Genomic DNA, 20,978 nt, shown 5'->3' on the forward strand with positions numbered 1-20,978 from the left:
TTGAAACTTTTATTAAAACTACTTTCTCAAACATTCTGGCTTACTTGTAAATAATGTGTGTGATTTTAAGGCGATATTTTTTATCGTAAAAACTAGTTTAGGTTATTCTATAAATGTAGTAAAATTGACGTTAGAAAATAATTAACTGTGTAAGGTTAGTAATTCTACATTTTCTAGTGTCTACTGACAAACAACTACTGGGAAGAGATCAACAGACATTCTAAATCATGGCCAAAGGTTGTGTTTAACCAAGGCTCCTCTGTTGGTTCATCTGCCGAAGTATTGTTGATTTGAGGAGGCTGTGGATGAAAAAATGAATTTTAACATGAAATGTTATTCAAAATTTAAGTAATTGATATTCTTTAGTATTTTCAATGAATTACAGTGACAGCTTCAGTACATTCATAAGGAGGTGAATGGATGGATTTAGTTATAGTCCAGGCTATAAAAAAATTGAGAATGTACATAGCACTGTTTTGAGGGTTGTCATATACAAACAAAGAGGGATATTTTGAAAAATGAAGCAAAATGAGATTGATAAGGAGTGCACACCAGAAAGCAATCTGTTTTTCCATGATAGTTTTCCTCCAACTCCATAAGCAAGAGGGCTTTGAAATTAAAAAACCTTTGTCTTCAAATTTTAGAGCAAAAACTAATTGCAACAACTGGTACTGTTGAAGTCTCTTACACCTTCTGGTTGGTGGTCCCTTAATTGCCCTTCCCGAACACGGCCTACCACCAGAGATGGACTTCACCGCCGGCACTTACTCTGCCATTTCGTTCAAACATATTGGGATATAGGACATAAAGAATATATAACTACTCTGCAAGAGAGGCAAACATTGTGTCAACTTGGTGGTCGGAGACTTAGTTCTCCTCAGTGAATCCAGTACTTTGACACCTGGCGTGAATCGGAGCAATCCATCCAGGGACCGATAAAGTGGTGAGAGTCTTAACGTTGTCAGGCATCTACAAGAGACTAGTGGCATATCCCTCGCCCCATCTTAAACAAGTGAGGCACACCAAATTTTGGTGAGCGGAATGTTGAATTCTCAGCAGAAAATGTATTTTGCACTTTTTAAATTATTTTAATTTTATGTTCAACATATACTTTTAGTTCACTAATTTCGTGGTCCGCTTGTCCAATTAATATATTACAATTAATTAAGGTTTTTAGTTGAGATAAAAAAGTCAATGGCACGAGCGGGATTCGAACCCACGATCTTCGGCTAGATACGCCGCTGCTCTACCACTTGTGCTATTGTGACCTTGGACACTTCCCATCTCAACCTCACCTTTTGAATTTTCCCTCCTTTTTGCCATTTTTCAAATGTGTAATCGGATTGGATTCTCGACAACAAATGAAATGGGAAAATTCAAAAGGTGGGGTTGAGATGGGAAGTTGGTGTCCGAGTGGATCGTGGTCACGATAGCTCAAGTGGTAGAGGAGCGGCGTATCAAGCCGAAGATCGTGGGTTCGAATCCCGCTCGTGCCATTGACTTTTTTATCTCAATTAAAAACCTTAATTAATTGTAATATACTTTTAATTTTTTTAAAATATTTTTTTTTTTTAACACAGTAATAATTTAACACATTTACATAAGAATGACGATAGAGCTTAACCAAAGATGAAAGTTAATCTGTTGCGGCTGATAAACATGCTCTGATTCTTGTTTACATTTGGTCAATTGCAGGCCGTTTTTCCATCCGACATACATTTCATCTAGCTTGACTCTGGTCCTCCAGCATCTAGCAAGAAGAAAAATTGGGTTATGCAATTTTGTGCCCCCCCCTTTGCCTGTATTTTTGGCCCTCCGGGCTAGATCTAAACTATTCCAAGGTGTATTTCCATTGTTTCATTTAAATTTTATGTTTGTTCATATATTGTTTCAATTGTAAAGTTAATATAACAATACTTTGAACATTCTTTAAAGAACAAGAAGAAGAATTGATAGATGGAACAGTGTTTCTACCAAAATCTGATTTTTTAATAAAAGCTAATAGTTTTGTTTTTTAAGTAGGTTACACTACATTTATAAATACATTATCTTCTGTTTTCATTTGAGACCATTTTTGTTATTATTAAAATAACAATGATAAAGTTAGTACCAAATCTAATTGAATAGTATCTACAAATTGTCAGGAATGACAGAATATATGAATTGATAGAATTCTTCCAATTCTTTTTTAGAGATTTCATGGCCCAGTTGATCATAACTTCTGTGATCACCTTTGACACCGAGATCCTGCAAATTTTGGAACGTCTTCTTCGCCAGGTTATAATCGACGAGATTGTCATCTACACCGTGCTGGTGGAACAACAAAGGAAACGGTTCTTTTCCACAGTTTCGGAGCTCCTTAAATTGAAATTTTTTACAGTTTCTTGTTGTAAAATATATTGTAATAAATATTTTACTTTGTAAACTAGGCTTGAAGTGGGAAGAAACGAGGATATCACTCCAACTCCTGCCAGACCTTTTATATATCTGTATCCCATATGGAAAGACATTCCTTCTCCTCGTGAAAATCCAGCTTAAATTTACGAGTTTATTACATTGTGAATAAGTGACAGTTTGCTTTTAATTTCTTACCTATGACTATTCTACTTACAGGGATACCGCATTCCACTTCATGGTTAACCAACTGTATCAAGTCGTGAGCTATGTTATTAATATGGCCCTCATCTTCTGCAGCGTCCATTGAAAATCCTGATATGTTGAACCAAGTTGTAACCATCTAACAACAGATAAAGTGTTACAGTGTAAAATACAATATAAAACAAATACTTACGGCTCCGCCCAAAGGAGAGTAGTGAGTCAGAGGAGCAGTCGGAAAAATTAGCTTTACGTGTGGAAACAGAGCTGCTTCACCAAGTGTATTTTTTATCGACTCATAAAATTCTTTACCAGAACCACCTAGAAAATGTAGAGGCAAATTTGAAGGCCTGGTTTTTAAAAATCTATGTGCAAATGTTTCTTCTATTAACCAATTTTGGAAAAATAAGACAATGACTTGTATGATTATAAAGCAATTTCTCACAAATTAAGAAATTGATATTAATGTACATTTTAATACTATTGTAAAGTACAATTAATTAAAGGCTTTTAGTTGAGATAAAAAAGTCAATGGCACGGGCGGGTTTCGAACCCACGATCTTCGGCTTGATACACCGCTGCTCTACCACCTGAGCTATTGTGACCTCGATCCACTCGGATACCAACTTCCTATCTCAACCCCACCTTTTGAATTTTCCCTCTCTTTTGCCATTTTTCAAATGTTGTGTAATCGGGTTGGATTCTCGACGACAAATGAAATGGCCACGGAGAGCTTTAGTGAAGTATACTTCATTTTTAATCATTAAATTCACTAATTTCGCTTGACCAATTAATATACTACAATTAAGGAGGGAAAATTCAAACAGTGGGGTTGAGATGGGAAGTTGGTGTCCGAGTGGATCGAGGTCACGATAGCTCAGGTGGTAGAGCAGTGGCGTATCAAGCCGAAGATCGTGGGTTTGAATCCCGCTCGTGCCATTGACTTTTTTATCTCAACTAAAAACCTTAATTAATTGTAGTATATTAATTGGTCAAGTGGACCACGAAATTAGTGAATCTATTGTGAAGTGTTAAAAATTGAGGTAAAAAACAAAAAAATAGACCATCAAGGCAAGTTACAAACCGATAGCTGATTCTTTCATAAACAAAAGCAGTTAGTAATATAATAAAAATCTGAAATTTTATTTATTTCAATTGGTTGAATCCTTCCTTTGAAAGCTTATTAAATGTCTGGTAATTTGGCCATTTTTGATTATTTTGGTTTGCCTATCTTTGCTGTCTTAGGATAGGCACACCAAAATAGTCTGGAAGTGATTAAATTACAGGTACCATTAGACCTCATGTTAAAATCTCAGAAGTGTTTTGTCAATTGTTTACTAAAATTATACAATTATTTCTTTATGGAATGAAGTTCTAACTTTTCAAGCAATTGAAATGATAAAATTAATTTGATGTACTAAGAACATTTTGTAATAATAAAAAAAAATTAAAAAAAAAAATCCCGCTCAAAAAATTACATACGTTTAATGATGTGGGAAGTTGTTCTGAGCCCAAATAAAATAAATTTTTTAAACAATTTTTTTTTAACAGCTATCGACAAAAAAAGCCCTAGAAATTTGGAATATAGTAATGGTGTATATATATCCACGGCTTCAAGTTGTATGGATAATTTAAACTTTATTAACGTTATTATGTCTACTGATGTTTCCATAAAAATTTACATAATGCTGTGAAACCTTAGAGGGGCTAGAGAGAACAATTTTTCTCAAGCAAGTTAACAAATAATTAAATATGCAACACCCAACAGGTAGTGTGCCCCTATATAGTTAGAATTACTTTACTTACTTAACCAATAATTAAATTCTTTAACAAATTCGTGTTACTTCGATTTGTGAAGTGACAAAAGATACAAAAAAGAAAAAAAAAGATAAATAAATAAAAAAATGGCAGACACTTTTAAAAGTTTAGAATCTTTAATGCCTAAAAGGCTTGTGGTTGTAATAAAAGTCAAAGTCTAAAGAATATTTATTTACTTTATAATTAGTATAATAATTATACAGTTTGAAATTTCGTTACCAAACATCCTATCTTCTACATCAGAAATTTTGCACACTGAAGATGTCAAAAGGCTCTGACAAGCTAACCCTGTAAGGGATTGGCAGACCAGGATGATTATTAACGACCAAATTTAAGGTTCATCATCTCGCAGACAACTTAGTATATAGTTGGTTGATTTATCACTCAAGAGCTATATACGTTTTTTCTTTCAATGTTAGCCAGAGAATGCGATGCTGATTGAATTGTATTTTTATGGGAAGGGGGCGTGAAAGGAAATTCCATGAGCGACGATGGGACGTGAACCCACTACTGCGGCGTCTACGAGACGAGTGACACTAACCATTTTTCACACGTACCAGACATTTGAGTGTTTTTTCATATTTCAGGTCACCAATTCTCTGCTAAATAAATGTGGTATTCTTCTGCTTCCAATCATAATTAAAATTAATGTAGTTAATTGGTATTATCAGGAATTGCCTTGTTTTTCAATATATATTTATTGAAATAATTAAAAGAAAAGAAAGTTAAATGGGTTTAAGTTTAAATATGATACCCAGTAAATTATAACCGATGAATTCCACTAGATAACAATCCCAATGTAGTTAATGATTGACCAAGAAACCAAGTAAGTAAGTACAAACGTAATAAACCATGCCATATATCTCTTAATTAACAGAAGAGAGGGGTTTGCAATTTATGACCAAAAACTAATTTTAATGTAAATATTAAGCTCTATGAGATAGCTTCAGTTTTCTTGGTGGAACACGCTGCAACAGAGTATGTATTTATGCTTAAGAAGAAAGATATTACATTTCACAATGTTTATAAACAGTAAAAGTTTTCCTAAAGAGCCAAATAAAATACAAAAGTAGACAAGTTAGTAGTTTGAGGTCGTATATTGATGGTAATGAAATAGATAGATCAACACCAACAAAAAGCTTTTTTTTTAGCTTTTTTTACGAGGGTTCGCAACAGCAAAGGTTATAACAACCCCCAGGGTGCCGGTGTTTTTGGAAAAAAAAGCCCATTTGTAAGTATGTCGAGCTGCTGGATTCGAACCCGGGACCTTTACCTTACAGTGATGAGTGCTGTGTCAACACCTAAACCATTGCGGCCACCGACGCCCCCTAACAAAAAGCTTAAAAGGCCATTTTTTCAGTCTAGGAAGGGCAAAAAAGTAAAATGTTATGTTCTGAACTAAAAATTTTGGTTGATAAAGCATTATAATAATTGTGAAATTTCTTTTTAAAGTCTGCAAGGTGATGTATTGGTAGCTTGGTTTACCTTGCCCTGCTTATTTCCCTGATGTTACACACTGAAGAGGAAAGGTGGACTATTGCACTCCCCATAGATGGCAAAAAGCTGTTTTGACAGACAACAAAAATCAAAAGGATCAAAAATAATAGGAAATGACCAACCAGTAGCTTGGTTCTATTTTTTATCATTTTTCTTTCTAACAAATACTGCATTGACAATTTGATATGAAAATGCACATGAATTGACACAAAAACCTACAATTCGCAAAATTTAGCATATAACAGCAAGGATAATTAGACCAACACTTATTCATAATCCATCCAATTACGTGTATTTTTATGTTTTACGCCTTTTTATTAGCGTCATTTCTAGGTACAGAAACAATCTACAATAGCATATTTCAAATTACAAACCAGGTAAACATAAAATTTGAGTAGCAGAGATGCTATCAGTTGCAGGGAGTGATTGGTTGGATTGTCAATGGAAACCAAGACAGGTCTTGTCAGGAGTACATTAATCAAATTTTGCCTTTCACAGAGAGAAGTATAATGAAAAATGACATATATTTCTGTGGTCTGTAGGATGAGGAATCTATGTAAGTTGCCTATCTCTTGGTCTGCATATCCTCGATGATTTTGAATGTCAGAACTCGACTCCAAGAATTCACTCAAACTCAACACCGAAGTTGGCGAAATGCCAAAACGCATGACAGACAACATCAACGAGGATAGGCAGAACAAGAAGATAGGTAACTATCAAACAATGAAAGTCACAAGGCAGACTCGATGTCACAGGTGGGTTATATCACAGTGCTTTCAGTCCGTACGGACATAGTAAAAATTATACATTCCTCAATGTACTGCTTCAAGGATCCAGTTGTTATTCTTTCGTGTTACTAAAATAAATATAAATTATTTATCTTTTTTTCCAGGACCAGGCCCCACCACGCGCCCGCACCCATTCACTCAGCTCAATCATCTTCTAAATTTTCATGACTGAAGATAATCAAAAAGTAACTTTTATCGACTTTAGAAATCCATAGATTAAGTTGAATGCTGATGGATTGTTGCTTATTAGAACAGATTCTAAGTTTATTGGTTTGGAAACGTTTGGGACTTTACTCAGATTTTTTAGCAGTTTATCTCTTTCATTTTCGTGTTCTGGGCATTCAAAAATTATGTGGGAAGGATTTGAAGAGCAATCGCAAGTGGGACAGTTCGGAGACGATGCCAAACCGATTCTCTTCTTGTAGCTACCCCATAGGCCATGATTTGTCTTCAGTCTAAAAATAGTAGAATAGAACTCCTTTGACATTCTTTCTAAGCTATCGCCTTCCGAAAACCTTTTCTTGAGCTCAGGGAACAGAGACTGTAACAATTTCTGACATTTAATGTGTTGTATTTTTCTTGTCACAGATTTCTACAAAACTTTTTTAAAAAGTTTTTCCAGTCATCTTTAGGAATTTTAATGTCAAAGATTGGACCTGATATTGCAGCCTCCTTTGCAAGTGCGTCCACCGTTTCATTTTGCCATAAGCCTGCATGCCCTTTCACCCAACACAATGCCACCCTTTTTCCCATGATTTTTGTCTCAAGCGTTTTCCTACAGATTTGGGCAAAAATATAGTTTCTGCATTTATATTAGTAAAGGTTAGAAGGCCAAAATCATCTCAATTAATCTAAGTATAAAAGTATGTCTACTACCAAATTAACATGACTGTGTCATCTTTAAATAACTTTATACTTGTTTTATTCTTATCGTAGGCATTTTATATTTTTGTAACGGTGAATTAAATAAATGACTCCACTTACGGCTTCCATGTAGCAAAATCAAAGCTCCAGTAGGCTCGCTTTTCAACTGGTCAACATACAACACCGATGTCACATGCTTTAACATTTCCATCGGACACCTTTCGTTCATTTTATACCCTATCTACAAATGAAAACAATATTAACAAACTATAAGATTTGAAACTAGCAAGCAGAAGACTTTATAAAATTTAATTTTTTTGGCCAATGATTGCAAGGAGACATTTAAAAAAGAGACTCTTTTTGTTTCTTTGCTTCATTTTCAAAAATTCATCAGAAATATCAGCACAACAGTCAACAGTTCATAATTTTTCCATTAGCCTGGTTACCTTTCTCCAGAAGAGTCCAGAAGTTAAATTCCCTTTTCCCCTAATTTCTCTTCCCCCTTTTTCCCCTTTCTCTCAAATCTGGCTTAATGATGTTTTTGGCTGTTTTGTACTAGAAATTTCTTAAAATAATGCCACTTTTATTATTAAAATAAAAAAAATAAAAAACACATATGGTTTATGTTTTTCACATCATTTCTTACATTATTTTACATCTTTTTTAAACATTCACTATAATAATATAGAAATTGTTTATTATTTATATTAATTCTTTCTTAGCATAATCTATCCTCATAAAAATCATTAATAAATCATTAACAACTAACCAACATTCGATCATAATTATCAAAAAGAAGGCAAAATGGACAGATAAAACAAAAGAAGAAAAACCTGGAGTTCTTGTATGGTGTACAGATGGCTCAAAGATGGGAAATGGTGAGGTATGGGTATAAAAGTACGACATATAAGCACTTGGTCCAACCACAATCATCTTTAATTGAACTTAGCCATAGAAACATATGCACATGCATTAAAACATAAACATGACAAGAGTGCAACAATAATGGTGTTTCCTTTTGATATATATAAAAAACAATCTAGTCATGCTTTTTAATTGTAATTTTATAACTATTAAAGGTTTTAATTATTGTTAACTATTGTTTTTTAAAGCTTTTTAGAAGTTTAAAAATGTTTCATTGTAATCAAATTTATTTATAACAATGTAATGTAGCCCTTAAGAATGTAATAAAGGTTGAAAGCTTGGTGTGAAGTTACAATTTAGACGGTTGATTCATCTTACCTTTGCAACAGTAACATTATCAGATAGCCAGGCTATAAAAAGATCAGCCTAAAACGTCTGGAACTGACAATACTCTTGAAAAACTAGGATCTACAAATAGTCTTTCACTAAGATGAGCTCCAGGCATAAGGAAATTTCAGGCAATGAGACAGTAAAAATGCTGGATAAAAATGGAGCCTTGGAACAATAGGCCCAAATCACAGAATAACTGCGATCTCGAATTTCTAAAGAACTCAATAAATGAGGCTAGCAAAAAGACGATTTGCGAAAACAACCCAATGCTCCATAGAGGAAATCCTATCCAACGGAAAGGAAGTCAAAACCCTAAAAGGTACATTTACAGGACTGTAGTAAATACAACTTTGGTGATGGTAGTGGAATGGAAATCTATGAAATAGTGGTTTCATGTTTCCTAAGCACTATATCTTTCTGGCTTATTGTACTTCTAGTTCTTTAGTTCAGTTCCACTGATTTGATCCTTCTCTGCAGAAGTATTAGGTCTTTGGTGAGTGTCTTTTCTTGCCTTTTCCATGGGTTTTCTTTGTATCAGTTATGTTTCAATTGAGTGGTTGCTTTGCATTTGAAGCTATTGGGTTGTCCGGAAAATAATGCAGGATTTTAAGTTTTCATTAAAAAAAATCTATATAAAATATTCTGTTTACGTTTACAGGATTACTCATTTGTANTTGACTTTATCAATTCTAAAAATTCTGAATTCTACTCAGACGGAATTAATAAGTTACCAACACGTTGGGAGAAATGTATTGAGAGTATGGGAAATTATTTTGGTTAAAGAACATTGCTTTAAAGTAACTAGTTTCTTTTTTTTTGTTTAATACCAAAATCCTGCATTATTTTCCGGACAACCCAATAATATGGGTGGCTGTTTCTTACTCTCCATTGCATAACCTATAAATGTGTAATTATTGTATATACCCATATTATGAAGATGTTTTCTTAGATGCCAGTGACCGGTAAATATAGAACAAGAGCATTCTGGTCTACATGTTATTCAAACATGAAACACTGTAAGAAAAGTTTTCAAGTTTCCTTAAATATGAAAAGCAGAAAACAACCAATAATACTTTGGAGATTTTGGGTATTGACAATATTAGGAACCAAATTCTTCCCTAAAACAAAAACTCCTTATTTGAAATTATTACTGATACTTACAAAATTAAAGTTAAAAATTAATTAATTAAAGTTTGCTTTAGAAAATTATTTTTTATAACTGTCTACAATAAATATAAATAATCGTTGTTATTCATGAAGGGATGGCAACACCATTGGGAAGAAGGAAAAAAATGAAAAAAAAAAATTATCGAGACAAGGAGAAAAATTCGTCTACCAGAGAATCTGGACAATTTAATTTTTCAAGACTCATGCCACTGATTATTTTTGAATCCGTTAAACCACATGTGCACCGTTGGATATTCAAAGTTTCCTCCGCTTTCAAATTCGATCAAGGTGTGCCTTAAGCAGTATGCTTTCTTTTCCAGTAGTGCAATGCTACAAGAATTTTGTACTCAACAGTCAACTCGATGATTAATAATCAAACACAGACTGATACTAAATTATACATCAAGGCCAAAGGGTTGAAACAATACCAATAACACTAGCATTGGAAGGCATACGAGGATTTTAAAAATAAATAGGAATTTGTATTGGCTTGACTCAATAAAATTTAACCTACTTTGAAAAGAAAAAAAAAAGATTAGTGGTTTCAATGTAAAGGGTATCATACATCAAAACAGTGACAAATATAAATCAAAGTATGTTTGAACAATAAAAACGTTTTATTTTCTTAAACAAAGATCATGTCTGTTTAAAAGATTAAAGGAGTAAATTATAATATATATTTACATGAAGAAATTTCAGTTTGGATGAGCAATAAATCACAAATAAAAACCAACTTATACATAATATTTACAATACTTACGACATAACATATAAAATGCACATTTAAAAAGTTTTCATGATCCCATGATAAGATGTTCTTTCTCTACTTTTTATACATTTAAATTTTAAAATATATACTTATCAGTCACTCAGAACTTTTTTTTAACAATAACATTTGCCAAGCAAAAAATAATGCAGGGGTTTCTTCTGTTTAAAGGGAGCACATTCACACTCAGTCGGACAGAAAAATACAGTACATATTTACAGATTATTTTGTTGCACCACAAACACACAAATGCTAGCATTATGAAGTAAAAATTGTAAATATTTTAGGATTTTAATAGAAACAGATATTGGAACAAATATATTCGGAAAAAATCTAAAAATTAGTAAATTCGTTTCTGAAAAATAATTGTAAAATATTCTACTTTTTATCTTAATAAATATATTTTGTCTTGATCTCATGTCTAATAATTTTTAGAGGTGAATTCTAATGCTAAAATACAGCCAAATTAGCCAACGCCTTCTTTTTTGCAGGATATTTTTCTAATGGCTTTTGTACAATTAGCTTTTAAAATAACAAAAATTTGATTCTCAGAATTTTAAAAAGCTCATTGCTTATTAATCAACTTTTCTTCATCTTCTTTGCCTTGGGAAAAACAACAGTAGAAAAAACTTCTAAATATATTTGCTTATGCATATATCGTCTTTCATGTGATATACATAAATGCTAATTACAAGGTTGAAGCAATAAACGAATCAAACTTTGCATCTTGTTTTACATAAAAAAAAGATGTTGGCTTTATAAACATTTAGTATGTAAATATGTACATAGTTGATTTATAACTTTATCCATTAGATTCAGTCACTACTGCTAAAAATATAAGGCACTTAAACAAACCATTGTTTTAGGTTTTTAAATTATACAATTACATCTAAAAGTTAGAGTTGATGAAAAACCTTCTTTCTGGAACATTATATCTGAAACAATTTAGTATTATTACACACAAATTCAAAATTTATAAATACATCACTAAATTTCAACATACAGGGTGAGACAGTTTTAGTCAGAAAAAGTGTTAATTGCTATTTATTTAGAAATCGTGGGCACTCTCGACACGACACGCAAGAATGGCACAATTACACAGAAGAAAAACACTTTGAGCCCTGAAGATGATCTCAATAAAGATTGAAACGTTGGCACGATAAAGAAAATGTTTTTCTGAAACCTACATCACACCAGACCACATCTCATGATTTCTAAATAAATATCGATTAACGGTCACTAATCACCACACACAGTGTTAATTGCATTCAAATTTGACTAACCTATGTTTCTCATTTGTAAAAATTGAGGTGAGTGCGATTTTGGCACACCATAGGAAAAAAGCATTAGTTGCATCCAAATTTGACTACCCTGTGCATCTACTATGGAAAAATAGAAGTGAGTCAGATTTCAACGCATATAGGAAACATATGTATGCAACTATACTTTTTCCTTATAGTACGTTGAAAATCGCACCTACCTCAATTTTTACAAATGAGAAACATAGGTGAGAGTCAAGATTAAATGGAACTAATGTTTTTTTACCTATGGTGCAATAAAATCGTACTCACTTCAATTTTTAAAAAGAGAAACACAGATGAGTCAAATTTGAATGCAACTAACACTTTCTCCTTAAAGTGTGCCAAAAACTGACTTCCTCTGTATATTTAAAAAAAATTCTCAAGAAGTTTGTGCTACAATGCCTAGGTCAATGAGTAGAGGAAAGCCTAAGGAAGATGGTTATTTTCCTTGGGTGACAATACTATAAGGGCGAGAACAACTAGAGGCGCCCTCAAGGTGGTGTTCTGCCACTATTTCAGTTCAGTTTGGTTGATATTCTCCACAAAATCCATTGCAGTTCGTGGTCCGATTGACCAATTAACATTTTTCAATTAAACTGATGTTGTATTGGATCTTCTTGAGGTCATTTTACAGGTGAATAAAGGACATCACTAATTGGGTTTCACCAAGCTTTTGGCGAATGTTCCGCCATCTTCAGGGCCTAATTTATTAAAAACAAAATTTACATGAACAGAGTTACATAACACATCTTATATAAATACATTACTAAATACAATTACGTATTTTACCCAGTTGTTAGGAAAATTAAATTTATTCCACTTTTTTTTTTTTTTAAGTGAAGGTGAAAATGAATCTATATACTAAAAACAAAAACAGTCTTGCTTAAAGTCTAGTGACGCTCATCGGTCCATACTTTGGTTTCATTTTTCATAAGTTAACATTCAATCTCAGGTACATGTATTTCTTTATCATAGATACACTGTATATATACAACTTTTTAACTGTTATTTTAACAAAAAAATTATAATTTAACTAGCTATAACTATGTACTTCGGGGGGGAGAAAAAAAAAAAAAAAACCATCCCTAAACATGTACAATAAATTTCATTTAAAACTGTACTGGGTAAAGTACATAATTGTATTTAGTAATGTATTTATGTAAGATGTGTTATGTAACTCTGTTCATGTAAATTTTGTTTTTAATAAATTAGGCCCTGAAGAACGGAACATTCGCCGAAAGCTTGGTGAAACCCAATTAGTGACGTTCTTTATTCACCTGTAAAATGACATCAAGAAGATCCAATACAACATCAGTTTAAACTACGTAGGTCGATCAACGTCAACTAGAATTTTTCAATTAATTAATATTTATGGAAGGTATTGGTTGAGATAAAAACTCTGATTTTTTTATCTCAACCAATACCTTCCATAAATATTAATTAATTGAAAAATTCTCCACCAATTTGATGAGTGGTATAATTGCTTTAGATATGATGCAGATGACTTGGTGGTGCAATACGCACTTAACTTAACAAACAGATGGTGTAAATAAGATGGGCAGTCAATAAACCCCAATAAAACTATCATGATTCACCAAGAAAAGGGCACTAGGAGGACTTAAGCTACTTGTGCTAAACGTTGCTGTGTCCTTCGCTAAAAGAAGTATCTAGGTGTCATCTTTGACCAAAAACGTTGTTGAAATCAGCAACTAAATAAAATCACACAAAGGGTGAAAATCACCATTGGTAGATATAATCAACTATGTGGGAAAAGCTGGGACTAAATCCAAAGATGTCTCTATGGTTATGAGGGTGTCCTTTTTAGATGGCCTGGCTAAATTTCTCTTGAGCAAATAATGCTAAAAACGTTTTTCAACTGAGGTTGCTGGGTTATGATTTGCATAGACACTGTTTTTAAACGGACCCACAGAAAATAGTCTAACAATCGACGCACACTACACGACAAAGCACATATCATATCATCTATAAAAGTCGTACATATCAACTTGCTATTTATCAGAAAAATGTGCTCTTCAGTTCATTTTGAATGGAATACTGAATGTAACGAGTAGGTATTATTATAAAATTTATTTACTTTCAGGAATTAAGATTTGCACTCATAACGTGAGTTTGAAAAACAATGACAGAATATAAACAATAAAAGTAATTAATGTTTACTTTAGTGAAGAAGGAAAATTATTGAAATTAACAACGAAACAAACAAAAACAAAAAACAAAAGTTTTTTCAAATGTTTTGCCACAATCTAATGTACGTATAGTCTACCTCCATAAAAAGCAGCAAGCTTCGGAAAAAATTTCAGGTGGACAAGGTCTAGGGATGCAATGAAAATTCAGATTTGATAAAAAATTTCACATTAAAATACCCGATTGGGCAAACTGGGGGAAAGGGATCCCAGTTTATGGTGATTACAGATCATATCTATATAGATCGCTCTAAAACAGTATGAGAAAGAAGCTGTTATCTATGGAAAAACCAAGGGCTAGAATTGGCTTTGGACAATGTACCTCTGTCTTTCAAGAGGAGAATCTGGCTATTGTACTGTCAGGAAGACCAAAAGGCTCTACTCTTACAGACTGGTAGCTCTAAAGGAAACTTACTCATCGGTAGTAAAGTCCAGAACCATTTGAAATTGGATCAAAAGGGCCTGTCAGGAATTGGAGCAAGAACAAAATTAGGGGGCAATAAGTCAGCCAAAGAAAGTTCGATTGACACCTACCCAGAACCCTTTTGCTAAATACCAGATTTCATAAATGTAGATCCACCAGACAATGAGTTAAAAATAAGGCCTCAGTTCGATCGGAAAGTATCCCAAGTTTGAGGCAAAAAAGTTCATCAAAGGACCATCACACAAACTAACAACGGATGTACTAAACCTAGGATGTGTTAGGACTAAAATGATAGTAGGATTGCAGACTTCAGGGGCAGAAGTTAAGCCTGTGTAAACTTTACCAGTAAGAAGAAGAATCAGCGGAACATGCTATTTGTTAGTAAGAAGGCCTATGCAAGCTGAGATTCATACTCCTGGGAGAGGAAAAGCCAAGGACTGAAGGACACACGGGAGCCCTCCCTCAAAGCATCTAAAGAGACTTTAAATAATAATGGAGTTTGCACAATTGAGCAATATTGGTGCACAAGGTCGTAAAAAGGCCGACTCCTTTTAACCCTTTAACCATTTATATTACGAGTATAATGTAAGTTGATACATTTGCCAGATCTTACAGGATCATTTAATTTTGTTGTCATTTGTAACCTGCACAATTAATTAGAATTTAAATTATTTGCCTTTGAAGGGAGAACATGACGGATAGGAAGTACACGCCTGGTTGGGTTGTGAAACGGGCTTGGTTTAATAGGAAGATATATTAGAGAAAATCAAGTATACCATTAAGCAATCCCCGGCCATTCACATTACCAGCCAATTATTACTGTTATACCAGGACGGGCCTAATTCCTATTAGGGCTAAATAAATATTAATAATTGAAAAGTAAATTGTTAATAAAAGTATTTGAAATATAATTTGAAATTATAATTAGTTGTTATGAATCACGTTCATTTTGGATTGTGATTTAAATCAGAAATGTTTTCTTTTGATTTTTAAGGGATATGAACCGTTAGTTTGGTCGTTCCTGAATCGTCTGCCTATGCCTAACCTTCCTTTGGCCTGCCTCACCCTTCTTATAGTCTTGTTTGTGTAATTTTGGTTATTCGAGACCCTTTCATAAGTTCGATTATGTGTTATGCCGGTTATTTTGACAGCCGTTTGTTCTGGTAATTTTTTGTTTTAATTTAAAAAAGAAAATAGGCTCTGAGCCCCCTTGAATAACAAAAAAGTATAAAATTCGTGTCAAAATGAATGTATAAATGAAGGCTTAAATGGGGCGTCGGAGGCCGCAACGGTTTAGGCGTTGACACGGCACTCATCACTGTAAGGTAAAGGTCCAGGGTTCGAAGCCAGAGGGCCGAGATTCGAACCCGACATACTTACAAATGGGCTTTTTTCAAAAACACCGCCACCCTGAGGGTTTATATGACCTCTGCTGTTGCGAACCGTCGTTAAAGAAGTAACAAAAAAAAAAAAATAAATAAATAAAAAACATAGGTACTAAATTAAATAAAAAAGGGATGTAGTGGCTACTTGTAACTACCACACGTTACCGCTAGATGCCACTACGACTTATGGAATGTCTCGCCCTCCACTCTGCAACCAATCAGAGTAGGGCTTTCCCTATATAAGCAGGGGCAGTGGCTCGCTGGAAGCAGACTCGACACTCGTCAACTCGACGAGATCTCAACTATCACTAATGTAACAATAGACTCGTCAAGCCGACGAGGTCTCAGACATCACCAATAATCGACTACACTAGACTCGTCAACCCGACGAGCCGTCACTAAAGGAACACCGTCGACGATAGCAAGTACTCGCAGCATTAGCCTGATCTCGCCTTCTAAACAGCTGACTTGGCCGTAACCGCCAACTGCTGTCCCTCGGCTAATTGCTGTACTCCAATACCTTCGGCCACTGTGGAGTCAACCGACTCACGGCCCCCGGACCTCAGCCAACGGTTTACTCATGGTCACAGACCACCACCAACGGCGCCACGCACACGGTCTCGGCCTCGATTCATCGTCACGGTTTCTCTGACAACAACACTCCCCACAAAACTCCCAGTCACAATTAACAGAAAATTAACTATGCTGTTAAATTGTAGGGACAGGAGGTAGTTAAAAAAAGACTTAAAATGGAAAGGGTTGAGGTACAGCGAATGGAGTTGGGTAGAGAATACCAGAGGTTGTAGGAACGGATAGGAGCGAATGAAAGCGTTGATTTGTATGAGAGGGAAATTCCTATTAAAAATATAGGAAGGGGAATGAGAAGAAATTGTTTGATAGAGGAAAGAGCCAAGAAACTATAACCTGCGAAAGGAGGGGTACAACCATTTCAAATCGCGATACATATTAGACACATGAGATCTCTTTGGGGAGCTAAATATGAGACGAAGAAAGCAGTTCATGATTCTCTTGAGACTGAGGTCGCTGATGAGTACACAGTGGACCAAACAGGAAGCACAAGGATGAAGACGAGGAGTGCTGATTGAGAAGATTGGCTTGAATGACAGAATTGGCCTAAGGTGAAGGAACAACGGCGGAGATTTTGGAAATGTGGGGTTTCCAGGACGGTTTGATCAAGGATGATCTCATGGTTTGAGGCGGATGAATAAAAGGAGATCGGTTGGTTGTTGTTAATGCAGAGAGGAGGAATAAGAGGTAAGGATTGGAGAAAGGGATCAGATCCAAACATAATAGGTTAAGACTTATTGATATTGAGAAATAGTCCATTTTCAACGGTCCGAGAGCTGATGGCAGCTTAGCTCCTCTTGGGTTCGTATGATTGAGATTTGAAGGTCATGAGATGAACGGTCTTTTGTAATACATCCATCCTTTCCTTAACCACTGGATAACTTTATATTGCAGCTTTTAGTTTGAGGTGTGTTTTTAGAAAAATTGCGCTTCGTCTTGCTAGTTTGTATGTCTCCGATGTATTTACAGTGGTATTATATCGGATGTGAAAGTTTAAAAACCAACTTCACGGCACTCCCGAAAAATAAAACAGGAATCAAACCTGTCATTGGCCGCGTACAAACTAGCAGTATGCGGCCAATGACAGGTTTGATTTCTGTGTTTTATTTTTCGGGAGCGCCGTGAAGTTGGTTTTTAAACTTTCAGATCCGATGTAATACCACTGTAAATAGTTTTCCGTCTTTGAGCCTTCGATTTTTCGCGTTTTCCACACGGGAAGTGGGCTCCGGCCAGGAAGTACACGTCCTCAGACCGTTTTGCTTTTCACCTTGATAATATTTATGTTCTCTTTGTCGATTAAGGGCCGTAAATAAGCGGTATAACATTTTTGTAAAAGAAGATAAATAAATTTGTTATAGAAGAACGCAGCGAGATTATTTTTGAATGGTTAAATATTTTTGAAAAGTGGGGCGGTATTTGTCAAAAATATGTAGATTAAAAAATCTCTTAAAAATGAATGCTGCAAGTTTTAGATAACAGCTTAAGATCAACACACCACGAATATTACAACAGGTCAACTACTGGTGCAATAAATAAAAGATAACACTTATTTCAGTTTTATCCAGGACAGATCGTTCATCAGATCCTGGACAGATATCCACGAGTTGTCGACAAAGGAATATATTAAAATGTTGTTACTTACTTCTAAATTCTTTATTATTTACACTGTTAGAACAGCCGAATGTAATTTTATAAAGCATTCTCCAATAGAATTAATGATTATCGCAAAAAATTGTGGTAGCTTATTATGTCATGTTTTGCAGCTTATGAACTTGACCCCACCACTAAAGGGTGGAAAAACAGCTAGGATAGACCAAAATGATCAGAAACGACCAGGGCTTTATTTTTCAGGTGGTAAAACCTGAAGACCTCAACAAGAAATGTTATAATTGAAATTTATATCATTAAAACTGTTAAAGCTAGAAATATTTCCGTTTTATCCTGGTCGGCTTGTTCATCAGATGTCAACATTCTACTGGCGAGATCTTTCCCACACGGTGTTTGCTCAAAGCTTTAAAAGGAATGAATGGAGAAGTTGGATATTGGAATGTTTAGCCGTACGTCAAAATCGGTTGAAGTAGCGTTGGACATTTTGGTCGATAACTTCGATTGTCGTTCCGTAAGTTTGTAGAGTAGACGGTCCGTCATATCTTGCCGATTCAGTCACGTAGTGAGTCTAGTTGGAACGCATTTAGATTTGGGGGTAGGAACATTGTCGTCGTAAATTGTGAGAAAAGATTTGCTTCGGTAAATAAAAGTGACATGAGTTACTTTCATTTTCCATTGTTCCTCTACTATTCATAAGATTCAGTGACATCTGTGTAAGAGGACTGAGGAGTGGTCTAAGCACACCGCCCTGTGGAACTACCTTGGCCAGAAAGCAGAAGTCCTAGTAATCTGATCCTAATCGGAGCCGAAAGAACCAGATATAAGAGAGATGGTTTAAGTAGAGAGTTGGTTGGACAGGATTTACAGGTACAGAAGAGCTTTTTGCCACACGTGGCCGAACGTTTGTGTCACATCAAGAAAGGCTCTCATACAATTCTAATTACAATTTCTCAAGGAGTCAAGAATAAGGTGCCCAGGTAAAATAGTAGTGCAGAATGTACAATTGTAGAGGTATGGGAGAAAGATAATAGCTTATTGAGGGAGTTGTTGGAGAATTTGGGGTGTAATTAGGGATGGTTAGGGTTTTTTTCGAGGGTTCGCAACAGCAGAGGTTAGCTCGAATGCAGGGCTGCTGGATTCGAGCCCGGGGCCTTTTCCTTACAGTGATGAGCGCCGTGTCAACGCCTAAACTATTGTGGCCACCGACGCCCCATTTGTCTTTATTTTTGGCACTCCCAGACCAGTTTGGAGTTAAAGGTGTACGCATTTAGAGCTTTTATAGCTGCCTGACTAGAAGAAGGGGTTAGAATCAAAGTTAAAAAATCGATCATAGGCACTAAAGTTAACCGCGTTTGACAAACCCAAATAATGAGGATGGGCTGACCAAAATGATCAAACCAAACTGCACGTTCATCAGTTCGCAGACCACAAGAAAAAAAATCAACCAATAAATTATTAAAATGTTATTTTTACAAGAAATAACGACTAGGGACGCTCCCATGTAATGGTTCGATTTGTTACATTGATGTTAAATAATTTTGTGCGTATTGAGTTGAAGGGGATGTGAACAGGGTGAATCGAAATGCGTTTTGAGACATAGGGGTGAAGAGATCCCGACGATATCGTGTGTATCCAGGAAATACGACACACACGAACCCGTTTCCGCTTTAAATGTGTGCCTTAACGCACGCGAAATCTAGTATGTATAATATAAACAATAAAAAAGGCAAAAAATTGGTCGACTCCGTAATCGTATTTTTACATACTTTCAACGTGAAAATAAGGAAAAATATATAGGAAAAATAAGCTTCCCCTCCCACCAACTAATATTAGCAAGAAACTAGGTGAATTTATGATAATGGATAGTACCAAGTTTTCTACTTTAAAGTTTACTGTCCTAAGTTGTATCGCGTTTCGAGTTGAGCTAACAGGATCGTTAACCATGTCATTAACCTTACAGCATGGCCATTAAAATGTTCGTTTCCAACCTTGCAATTATTAAGTCCCTTGTTTGACAAGTTATATATACTTTTTTAGATATTGAAAATAAGCAATTGAAATTTAAACCCTAAAGTATGCTAATTTTGCAATTGTTAAGAAACTGAAATCAACTGTGTCTTATCGATTGAATTATACTATGACTTTATTGTTCAAATTCTTCCTCCTGAGGTCTACAGGGTGATGAACATGTAGTTTGGTCATTTCCATTCGTTGCGATTTACAAATCCTAGGTGTTTTTGCCTGTTATACAATTTTGGCGTTTTGTTAGTTTCTGTAGGTCATGAGTTTAAGCAGAGGCACTTCGTCATCTTGAAACCAATCTCTGAAGGAGTCGAAATGCGAAAAAAAGTATTTTAACGTAACAGGGGCGATACCATACATGTCCCACAACAACGATGTACTCCTCACTCGATCTCTCACCCATGCTGATTCATAGAATCTCCTGAGATACAAAGAAATAAAACCACATCTTAGGATAAATGATCACAAAATTCTAAAGAGAATTAAAATAAACGAGATAGTACTTGTCAAAATGAGAGGAAAACTCAACTTTGACATACCCTTCATGGTCATAGAAAAATTGCATTGATGGTTGTAGCTTCAAATTAGTCTGGGATATGAATGGTGCTAGGAGAACACAAGATTACCTTGAGGTTGGTTCTGGGACATGAAGATTTACAACGAACCGAATAGGCTAACTAGCCAAAGAAGGAGCAGA

At 34.9% G+C, this 20,978-nt stretch overlaps 2 protein-coding genes across 3 annotated transcripts in view; both read right to left on the reverse strand.

Moving 5' to 3' along the window:
* Positions 1-2,050: 2,050 nt before the first annotated feature.
* Positions 2,051-8,490, reverse strand: LOC106669320 (lysophospholipase-like protein 1). Its single transcript, XM_024227154.1, has 6 exons — positions 8,396-8,490; positions 7,683-7,803; positions 2,792-2,916; positions 2,593-2,737; positions 2,418-2,533; positions 2,051-2,358 (listed from the first exon to the last, which is right to left on the reverse strand). Exons 2-6 carry the CDS (start codon positions 7,789-7,791, stop codon positions 2,131-2,133), a joined length of 723 nt encoding a protein of 240 aa, XP_024082922.1. The 5' UTR covers positions 7,792-7,803; positions 8,396-8,490; the 3' UTR covers positions 2,051-2,130.
* Positions 8,491-10,676: 2,186 nt separating this feature from the next.
* Positions 10,677-20,978, reverse strand: part of LOC106669329 (igLON family member 5-like) — a 123,472-nt gene continuing 113,170 nt past the window's right edge. For both annotated transcript variants that reach the window (XM_024227155.1, XM_014398734.2), the window contains one exon: positions 10,677-11,684. In XM_024227155.1, coding sequence (XP_024082923.1) covers position 11,684 — 1 coding nt within the window. In that variant the 3' untranslated portion in view covers positions 10,677-11,683. The remainder of the gene's footprint in view (positions 11,685-20,978) is intronic.

This window comes from Cimex lectularius, unplaced genomic scaffold (genome assembly GCF_000648675.2).
Source record: "Cimex lectularius strain Harlan isolate CLEC.00 unplaced genomic scaffold, Clec_2.1 scaffold35, whole genome shotgun sequence".
Taxonomy (NCBI): Eukaryota; Metazoa; Arthropoda; class Insecta; order Hemiptera; family Cimicidae; genus Cimex; species Cimex lectularius.

Excerpts from the sequence above, each read along its gene's own strand:
- LOC106669320 (XM_024227154.1), bottom strand. The coding sequence starts at position 7,791 with ATGAACGAAAGGTGTCCGATGGAAATGTTAAAGCATGTGACATCGGTG. Across the intron at positions 2,738-2,791 it reads ACTCTCCTTTGGGCGGAGCC|ATGGTTACAACTTGGTTCAA; the intron begins GTAAGTATTTGT and ends ATCTGTTGTTAG. Across the intron at positions 2,534-2,592 it reads TGTAAGTAGAATAGTCATAG|CTGGATTTTCACGAGGAGAA; the intron begins GTAAGAAATTAA and ends CGTAAATTTAAG.